Source organism: Frankliniella occidentalis, unplaced genomic scaffold (assembly GCF_000697945.3).
Source record: "Frankliniella occidentalis isolate FOCC.00 unplaced genomic scaffold, Focc_3.1 Scaffold56, whole genome shotgun sequence".
Classification (NCBI taxonomy): Eukaryota; Metazoa; Arthropoda; class Insecta; order Thysanoptera; family Thripidae; genus Frankliniella; species Frankliniella occidentalis.
This window is the reverse complement of record NW_026267186.1, coordinates 1,027,220-1,037,171: the sequence shown is the minus strand read 5'-3', so window position 1 is coordinate 1,037,171 and position 9,952 is coordinate 1,027,220. Positions and strand designations below refer to the sequence as shown.

Here is a 9,952-nt window from a genome sequence, read left to right as displayed (position 1 = left end):
CTTCGGAAGCCGCCAGTTAGGAAGACAAATATTATCTTTAATGAGGTAGCGCCTGCAACGCGGGTGGTCGGCAGACCCGCCAAGCAGCTGTGTGGAGCCGGAGGCCCACCCTGAGCGCCGCCAGTTGGCCCAGAGCGCGCGAACTAAGACCAAGAGCTCCTGCAGTGCACGTATAGATGGTATAATGCAAAAAGAGCTCATCAAAAAACGACCTCTGCATCATGAATAGAACTGTCTAGTCGCAGACGTGCACACGTGTGTCTGATGTTTCTTAAGGTTTTGTTAACTTTCGGATCCATCACTTGAAGTCACTCTCGCGCCAGCCCTCGGGGACCGCCGGTTCGTTTCGGATGAGTGTCACGTGATAGCCGAAGCTGCCTACCTGGCGTTCTGATTGGCTCCATGGCTCGGCCGCTCGGCCACGACTGACCCGATCTCGGAAGCCGGAGCCGAAGCCCGCCGAAGCTGAAGTACGACGTACGACGACTGTTGTTTTGTTATTGTTCCTCTATGTTGCTGTCCTTCAGTTATGTTTAATGTCATAGTTTTTACTCCATAGTTATTTGTCGACTTTTATTCTTCCTCCTGGAATAGACTTGTCACGTCAAGTATGTAGATTATCAACTGTGTCTCTGCTGCACAGATGTTTAAATTCGTGTTTAATTTTAGGTTAGGTTTATTATGATGGTGAAAATCTGTCATTTTCAGGCAACATGATTCGTCGTAGTCCTACTCGCATCGTCCTCAAGATTGAGGATTTGCAGGTGAGTTTTGAAATTTGATGTGGAATTTTTTTCTATCTGTTATATTATGTCATTTTCCATTTTTCTTTTTATTACAGGAATATGAGTCAATGCGGAAAGAAATGGAAGCTAAGAAAGGGACTCCTGTGACAAATGCATGGGAAGGCCCAGCGAGATCAAAACAAGATATTGTTCGGGAGCGGATAGGGTATGTCCCTCAACCACATGATTCCTGACATAGGGCCCCCCATCGGATAATCCAACGGCATCCTCACACTCACTTACTGTACCACGGTCATCGTCATTCTGATCCACCGTCTTATGTTCCTGTTGGGGCTCTACCAATTTCTGCAAGTCCTTCAGAACGTTCCAATTCTCCACCACCTGCATCTCCTCTTGCAAGGCCAGCCTCTCAATTTAATCGCCCCTAGTGACTGTAGAAGTGAAGTTGGAAACTGTATGCTGAGATTAAAGTGGGAATAATAAAAGCCAATTTTGTAAAAAATACTTTGTTTAATCATAAATTATGTTTCTACTTTCAACAGTCAACTGTACCAAACTAGAATTTTTATAATCAGAACAGCATTTTTCAATGCTATTGATTCATATAACACATGGGATCTTATATCTTAAATAAAAAGTCTTATACATTTCAAATTGAATATGGAAAAAAAAAAATTGATGACAGCAATATAATTTGTACATATGATACAATTTGATGCCCAACAATAGGATGGTATAACCTTTTTAAAACAAAGAATTACCATCTATGTTTTATAATTTTCACATCAAGACAATAACCGTTTTCTTCAAGGAATTAAATAGGTACAAATGAATCAGGCAGTTATTTTTAAAGGTTTGTCATGCATCTATTCCCATAAAGCACCATTGAATCCCAATTCAGAGTGAGGGAGATGAAAGAGGCAAGGCCATTTGGCACTATAACATCTTTCAATGTCCCGCATGCCGGATTGGCTGTCAATCAAACAAGACAGAGTAAATTTAATTAACAGAGATGTAGTATGTGTTTGCTCAGCAGTAAAGTGAAACTGACAATATATTTAAAAAATTAGAAATAACTAACTGCAGTGTTGCCGAGGCTGAATATTATTCCGAGGGAAGACATAATAACCAATTGCTTTCATCTGTACTGAAATCCAAAACTGGTTACTGTACTAAGGTACAGCAGGATGATTCACAAAATCAATAAAACATATTGCAATCTATCGCAAAATTAGATCTATACAATGATGTCTGTACATAAATATTGACAGATTAACAGGCACAATAATAGTCACTATCAAAATTAAATAACAAGTAATATTCTACTGTACATGTTAAATTATTTAGAAGCAAACAATGATGGCATCAAAGGCAGCTCATAAGAGAACAGCCAGATTGTGGTTTGTACTTAAATTCTGCACAACCCTCTACTAACTTACGTATACCATTTGAGCAATGCCCTATTCTTTTACGTATATGTAATTATCTATCTTGAGGTTAATTTGCAGCCTATTAGACTGCAGGGCAACAGTCCTAGCGATACACTCCCAACTGCAAATTGATGTGCCACTGTGCATTGACACAGAAGTGGCAAGAGCTACAATGTTCTTTACCCAAATGCATCTTACAATCATTTCCAAAATAACATACGATAATACCTGGTTGTGATAGGAAAAATAAAGTTAAAAACCACCCTCAAACTTTTTCTACAGTTAGTTAATTATCCTTCACACTGGCCACTGGTACTGACTTACATCAGAATAATTATAGCTTGCAGAGTAATGTACAATTTTGTGGACACCATTGTAACAGACCTAGAGAAACAAAATGGATTCCGATACAAGAAGAGACACTAAAGTCAGATGTCACACATGTAAAATTTTTATAAAAATAGTCTAACTGGATTTAGTAAGTCAATTCATCGCACAAACTTTGAGTTGACTGAAACAAGTAATTGAAAAGATATGTATGTCACCTGACAAAACTTTAAGTTCAATGGAAGCAAGTTTACAGCTGCGTCCAGACAAGAGGGTCGCTTGGGTCGCTTGGGTTGTTTGGGTCGCTGTGGGGTCTCTGAGGTCTGCGCAGAGAACCAAAACGTGGCTTCTGCGCCGGCTCAGAGACCCAAGCGACCCAAGCAACCCAAGCGACCCTCTTGTCTGGACGCAGCTTAGGACATGCACTCAGAATCAAAAATAATAATAATTCAAATACAAGTATTGAACCAAAATTTATGTGGTATGAATATTAACAGGAGCTTGGCAGAGCTATTCAATGGCACATAGCAATGTAAAATACGCCCTTCTAGGCAATCATAAATTTAGGTCACAAAAATATTAGAAAGAGGCAGACAAAGAAACGAGTGAAGAAAGACTTCTGAAGAAACTGCTAATACAGAAATATCACAAATGCTCAGTTAGATTAAAATAGCACCAAAGTATGAGCTTTCACTCACTCCAGCAGATAAAAAAATAGGAATATTTTGCTTTAATTTTTCAAAATTGAGCTAACATGATGCAAAGCAATAAATACTGCATGAAAAGATAATATCGGTGGGCAAAGGAGCACCATTTGTCAGCTGAATTCGAATTTGTCAAATACTTTTGTAAGAGACATGAAGTTGCTGTGAGTGTTAAAAACTGATATACTACAAGATGTAGCATCCTATAAAAGAAGACTCAAATGAGCCAACAACAAGAAATATCAGAACTTTAAACTGAAAGCACCAAATAGCACTTGAAAAAAAGGTGCAGGTGTTCTATTATTTACATATGTATAAATAAAAACTTTCCTGACTGTCTTTTTAGAATATTAGATAAATATTACATAACCAATAAAATACACAAATAAAATTCAATCCATATTAATAGATTTAGCCCTGCACAATATCCTAAAACTTTATAAAAAATATAACATTTAAAAGTGGAAGATGAAAATAGCACCAGAGTTGATATTGTTTTAGATTATGATTTAAGTCATGTATTTGCACAATGAAAATCACTAATTAACCTTCTATCACATAAAACAATGGACCATGGTCAGCTAGTCTCTAGAACTGCCAGTACTTGTAATAACAATAACTGGCACATAACAAACCAAACAAACAAACAAAAAAGGAAAGAGAACAGAAATGAATAAATTTTGATACTTTAGACCAGTGCTGCCAGGTCAGAGAGATAAAATTTTCATGCCCAGCCAAAGTCCCTATTCAAGGTGCATCCACATTTAGCATCAGCACACAAGTACTATGCTTGAAAATGAACACACCACAGTGAATCTAAATAGGTAGTTAACAGAAAAAGACAACAAAAGTTGCAGTTTACTGCCAAAGGAAGTCCAGACTAGGTCTTTAGATTACATACAGTAATTTAAAAAATATCAGAGGAGTGAAAAATCACAAGATAAAAACTACAAACTTGAATCAGCCCTGTAATGAAACACTTCCATTTGATGCAAAAAAAAAAAATATATTGTGACTTATTGACACACTTGACCTAAACAGAAATTGCAAAATAGTGCTCTCTGAAAGATTTGAGCAATCTTAAAAGCACCAGCTACAGAAACAGACACCACATCACAGAGAAGACAACTTGCCACAACATGCACAGTTTACACTTCAACTCCAAACACTCGATCCACAACATACTCAAATCTTTCCCCCTCCGTAGGGTCTTTACTTTCTTGGCCTTCAACTTGCCTTTCAGTAGATTCACCACTATTACTACAATCACAATCTTCAACCTGTTCCTCCTCATCCACATCCACATCCTCCTCCTCCTCTTCTTCTTCTTCAGCACCCAAAGAGGTCCCTCTCTTTAAAGTACTACTCTCTGAACGACTTTCATCTAAGTCATCTGCATGTAGACTGCCATCCTCAGAGGGCAACACAGGGACTGTAAGGTTAACCCGAGTAAAGAAGGCCATCTTTTGCCTGTAAACGATAAAACAGAAATTGGTTAAAATTTTGGTGATTAAGGACAATTTCACCATTTAATTCAGTTTATCAGAGAAAACTACGTACTTAAATGAAATGACATCCGGTCTCCCAACACCAGCTTTACTCTTGCGTAGCTTGTAAATTTCCTTGCTGGTCTTATTTAGCAGCTTTTCAACCTTGCGGTCGTCTAGGTTCTTGCTATTCTTTCCCATTTCAGCCTTTAAACAAGCACACAATGTTTATTAAAATTTTGTAAAATGAACAGCATACTAGTGCAAACTGATCAAGCAATATTTGAAATACCTGAGCGATGAGGTTTTGGAACTGTTTGTCTTCCAAAACCCAAGCAGCAAGTTCACTATCACCTCGTGAGCGAGCTTCCTCCAGCTGAGTTTTAAGCATTCTCAGGCGGGTTAGCTCGTCCTTAAGGGTTTCCAAACGAGTATGCTGAGCTCTTAAATCAAGCTCCAGATCGAGAGAGGTACGAGGGGCAGTGGTATGAGGTTGGCTCCGGTCATGATGACTTGATGGATGACCGGATGATAACTGTGAGCAGGAGGATGGTGACCGCCTCCATCTGAGAGAACGACGTTCAACAGAATTCCGTTGGAATGGCCGGCTAAGACCACTTGAACAGCTAGGCCTTCGGTACAAAGGCATAGCGCTATCGCTATCACTGCGATTTAACTGAAAAATAAGTAAACAAAAACATTAATAATTTGAGAATTATGAAAAATGTCTGTTAGTCAGTAAATGTAAGCTGTGAATTTTGGGAATCTAAGTAAATTAATTTCACTCACTCGGCAAACATATTGAGATTTGGATACAGCAGCACTTGGTGAGAAAGTCTGAGAGCGTTTGATCACCATAGCTGTTCGACTATCTTCTTGTCGCTTGTTGCCTTTTTCAGGTAGAAACACACATTCAGTGTTAGTTTCTTTGTCTTCAGTGTCAATTTCACAGACCTCTGGCACTTGATCTAAAGTTTCAGTGGGAAGTGAAGGGTCTAGTCTATCATTTTGAACATTGTCTTCACACTCTTCATCCTCAATTTCTTCTTCATCTTGACTCCGCAAGCATGCAGCCAGCTCATCTAGCCTGGTGCAAACTGTAGGATTACCTAAAGCAGAATGACATGGTTAAAAATCTCAACTTTTGCTAAAGGAAAGCAAAACTACAGAAAATTTTAATTCTGAGATCTGCCTACCTTGGCTTCTAGTAAGTGTTGATGTTTGACTGGAAATTATAGTTGATTCATCTGAACTCTCTTCTTTCTGTTGAGAACTATGCTCAGTGACAGCCCCCAAAACAGATGGGTTCGAGTTTGCAGAGTTGTTGCTTGAAGATGCCTTGTTAAGAGTACTTGGCGACATAAAGCGGAAACTAAGAATATTGTACCACTTCACGGATACCGTGTCGGGGTTGAAATCAGCCAGGCTAACTTGAGCACAGCCCTGAAACATGACAAAATATAAGCCCATTTAGTAAGCTGCAGTATTTTGGAAGTCACTTGTACATGTACAACATTGCTTACTAACACATACCAAGCATTCCTCTGGTTGAAAGTTGCTAGCACACCACACATGGACCTGGAGGGTCTTAGCACAGAGTTTGCTAAGTGGAACAGATAAGGGAAAATTTTCTCCGAAAGTAGGCTTTCGTAAGTCAGCCACAGATTTTGTACAGCAAGCCAATGTTGCTGGGGAGGATGAAGGGAGAAGAGCAGCTTTGATATGTCTGAAAAGATAAATAAAGAGGTTAACATGGGTTCAATTTAGTCAGATTTACAAAGTTATCTTGCATAACAAGTCTGGTTTAAAGGACGACTTACACAAAACAGTTCTCTGGAATAGAGAGGGCAGCAAGGTTTCGTGCTCGTTCAATACCAACATGAAGTAGACTATCACAAAGCGAGTACCTGTAAATAAAACACAACAAATTAAATATTTTTATTAAAAGCATAGATTGTGTTGACAATCTTGCTCCCAAGGAGAACAGAGAGCCGTGGAGAGGTCATTTTGACATCAAATTGACCTACACACATCAACTTTCTCTTCTTCTTGAGCTGCCACAAAAGTAAATGTAACTTTTCAAGTAAGAGAGGCCATGTAAAATGGAGAGGAAATGGATGAAATAAAGTTTCAAAAGGATTTCAATTACACTACGGTCCGCACCTTAATTTGATTTGAACCTGGGCTGTCTCCAAGTTCATGTCGCAGAGCACCATACCCGCAGGCCCTTGCATCTTCTTGTGCGACGCCTCGAACACCCCGGAGTCACCCGCGACCGACTCGTCGCTGACGGCGGCCGACACCGACCGGGTGTTGGTGCCGGACGAGGTGGGCGTCTCCGAGATGGGGGACAAGGGGGGTTCGAGGGGCGCGAGGCTGGAGCTGGAGCCGGGCCTGCGCAGGCCGGGCCCCGCGGCGGCGCCCGCGCGCGCCTCCAGCGGCTCCAGGACTTCCCCCCGCGAGTTCACCACACAGTTCACATAGTCGTTGACGCCGGCCTGGTTGAGCCGCAGCTCGGCGAGGCGGCTCTCCAGCTGCGTCCTGTCCAGCGGCACGGCGGCCTCGTCGCCGCTCAGCCCCGGGGCCTGCACGGCCTGCTGCAGGAGCTGGTGCTGCTGCTGCTGCAGCTGGCGCCGCTGCCGCTCCACGTGCTCGTAGGCGGGCGGCGGCCCGGTCGCGGGGTTGTACACCGGGGACACGGGCGGCGACACGGAGGCGAGCGAGGACCGCGGCGACAGCGTCGGCGACCCGGACTCCTTGAGCAGGCGCTCGACGCGCCGGTGCAGGTCGGCCATGTTGATGGGCTTGTCGGCCACGGCCGCCACGCCGCCGCCGCACTGCGGCCCGCCGTAGATGTCCGTGAAGCTGAGGCCGCTGCTGAGCGAGCCCTTGCTGCTCGTCGTGCTGAGCGAGCCGAGGCTGGAGCTCGACGACACGGACAGCGTGCTCGCCGACATGGTCTTGAGCTGCGACTCGAGCGACGTCATCGCCCGCAGCACGTCGCGCAGCTCCTGCAGCAGCTGCTGCTTCTCCTCGTGCAGCCGGACGCGCTCCGCGATGGTGCGGTTGGACATCTCGAGCGCGTTGTTGAGGTCCTGCTTGACGCGCCCGATCTCCTGCTGGATCTCCGACATCTGCCGCGGCGTGAGCGCGTGCGTGCGCGGCGTGATGGAGCGCAGCTCGCGCAGCAGCTGCTCCTTCTCCTGGAACAGCAGCAGCCGGTCCTGGTCCGACTCGGCCTGGCCCGGGATCACCTTCTCCTCCAGGTCGGCCAGCTTCTGCTGGATCTGCTGGATGCTCTTGCGCGCCTCGTCGTACTGCAGCCGCATCCGCGCCATCTCGGCCAGGCGCGTGCCCATGGGCACCAGCTGCGGGAGAACAAATAGGGAATAATGACGACAAAAGATACATTTACAAAAAAAAAACAAAAAAAAAACAGCGTAGAACTGGGTCAGCTAATGATACCAACAAAAACTTCATGTCCTCTAAAAATTTGTGCTTTAAAACTCAATTATTAGTGTCAAAAAAACTAACCTCCTAGGCACCAAAATTAAATGCAAATCCCGGGAGATGTTACAATTTTTGTTCCATCTTTTTCTTGTTTTCTTGGTGTTAGTGCCACACTCACCTCCCCGGACAAGTCCGTCTGGCTGGCCGTGCTGAGCTTCTCGTTGGGCAGGCTGAGCGTCGACACGTCGGGCGAGCTCTCGCTCAGCTGCAGCCGCGTCAGGTCGTCCTTGAGCTTGGCGAGCGACTGCATGAGCTCCGCCTTCTCCTTCTCGCCGCTCATCAGCGACTTCTGGATGTTGCGGAGCTCGGCCACGATGGCCTGCGCCTCCTGGATGTTGTAGCATCCTCCCTGCGACCCGCTCAGCTTCTGCTCCACCCTGGAAGACAAGACAGACGCACACCGTGTCACTCCAGGTGCTCCAGGAGGGGAACCCTGGAAGGATCGCGGTCCCTGGGCGCATATTATACTTACGATGCCAGGTTCTCCACCCCCCGCTGCGTGCTCGTCACTTCCGCGCGGATCTGCTCCAGCTCCCGCTTGAGCCGCGACACGCGGTTCTGGGCCAGGGCGACGTCCGACTTGAGGAGGTCGGGGTCGTACTTAGTACTGACCGAGCTCGAGCTCGAACACACTGCGGGCAGAGGCATCGTGTGTGTGAGAGAGATGGAGGCAGGGAGCAGGGCGTGGGAGTATACGCACTCCAGGTGCATTCCAGGAATGTGTAGTCAAAGTGCAAAGGGGGAGAGGGCAGCGTCAGCTCCCTCAACGCTAAGCGCGCGATGACGTATGAGACAAAACCACTGAATACTCACAACTTGTCCTCGAGTAGTTGAGCTGCTCGCTAAGGTGGTTGAACTCATCCTGGGCGAGGTACAGCCTCCTCTGCTTGACGTCGAAGATTTCTTTCTTGGCCTGCAACAACACAAATGGGGCAACGGGGGCGTTAGGCAACATTCGATACGGTGCATTCCTCCACTGTTGTAAACCAAACCGAATCCGAAGACGATACTGTATAAAAGCAATGCTCCCCGTCATGGACTGGTTAAATGATACGCTCCCACTCTACGGAAACACTTCGGACAGACAGTAGCAATGGACCAAATCCGATCCCCACGCATCGTCGCGTTTCGAGAAGTAGAAACGCAATCAGGAATGGAACCAGTTTTCGCACTTTAAACCGTTTGGCGAGGCAGCAGAGATTTTCATACAGGTTCCGATTCCGATTTCCATTACTTCCCCTCTAAATGCGGAGATTAGCGGAGACCGTACACATGGCCGGAGTTCGGATCAGCTTTGGTTGTACAGTGAAATACCCTCTGGTAAGAACTCGCGCGCTCACGCCCCGCTCGGTACAGCGTGGCCGCCGGCGGCGCGAGCGTGAGCCGCTGTGGCGGGGGAGGGGGCGGGGGGCTTACTATTTCGCACTGACGGCACGCCGGCCAGCTGGGCCAACTCCGCGAACTCGGGTGGTAGCGCAGGGGGGCGGCGGGGGCGGCCGCGGGGCTCAGCACACCACCACCGCCGTGGCCAACTCGCGCCCAGGGAACCATGGCGGGCCGGGCGCTGGTCGCGCGCAGCCAGCAGCGCTCTGCTAGCGCTCGGCGCTCTCGAGGGCGGGCGGGCGCGCGGGTAGAGGCGCACGAGGCCACGGGGCCGCTTACGAGCTACAAACTAACATCCCAACACATCCACGGCAACGCCGGCCCCCGGCCCGCCCGGCCCTGCCCGCGAGCACAGCCCCGCCCTG

At 46.3% G+C, this 9,952-nt stretch overlaps 2 protein-coding genes across 2 annotated transcripts in view; one reads left to right on the top strand and one right to left on the bottom strand.

Moving 5' to 3' along the window:
* The first annotated feature begins 483 nt into the window (after positions 1–483).
* Positions 484–1,250, top strand: LOC113202572 (anaphase-promoting complex subunit CDC26-like). The gene is made up of 3 exons (XM_026416861.2): positions 484–608; positions 709–764; positions 842–1,250. The coding sequence occupies exons 2-3, from the start codon at positions 714–716 to the stop codon at positions 977–979; spliced, it is 189 nt and encodes a 62-aa protein (XP_026272646.1). The 5' UTR covers positions 484–608; positions 709–713; the 3' UTR covers positions 980–1,250.
* LOC113202571 (protein kibra) overlaps positions 1,237–9,952 on the bottom strand; it is a 16,736-nt gene continuing 8,020 nt past the window's right edge. The window contains exons 4-14 of the mRNA XM_026416859.2: positions 9,018–9,117; positions 8,677–8,836; positions 8,323–8,581; positions 6,858–8,062; positions 6,515–6,601; positions 6,228–6,420; positions 5,891–6,137; positions 5,484–5,803; positions 4,987–5,370; positions 4,768–4,901; positions 1,237–4,677 (exon numbers count right to left, since the gene is read on the bottom strand). Of these exons, the coding sequence (XP_026272644.1) occupies positions 4,356–4,677; positions 4,768–4,901; positions 4,987–5,370; positions 5,484–5,803; positions 5,891–6,137; positions 6,228–6,420; positions 6,515–6,601; positions 6,858–8,062; positions 8,323–8,581; positions 8,677–8,836; positions 9,018–9,117 (3,411 nt within the window). The 3' untranslated portion in view covers positions 1,237–4,355. The remainder of the gene's footprint in view (positions 4,678–4,767; positions 4,902–4,986; positions 5,371–5,483; positions 5,804–5,890; positions 6,138–6,227; positions 6,421–6,514; positions 6,602–6,857; positions 8,063–8,322; positions 8,582–8,676; positions 8,837–9,017; positions 9,118–9,952) is intronic.

Excerpts from the sequence above, each read along its gene's own strand:
- LOC113202572 (XM_026416861.2), top strand. The coding sequence starts at position 714 with ATGATTCGTCGTAGTCCTACTCGCATCGTCCTCAAGATTGAGGATTTG. Across the intron at positions 765-841 it reads TCAAGATTGAGGATTTGCAG|GAATATGAGTCAATGCGGAA; the intron begins GTGAGTTTTGAA and ends TTTTTATTACAG.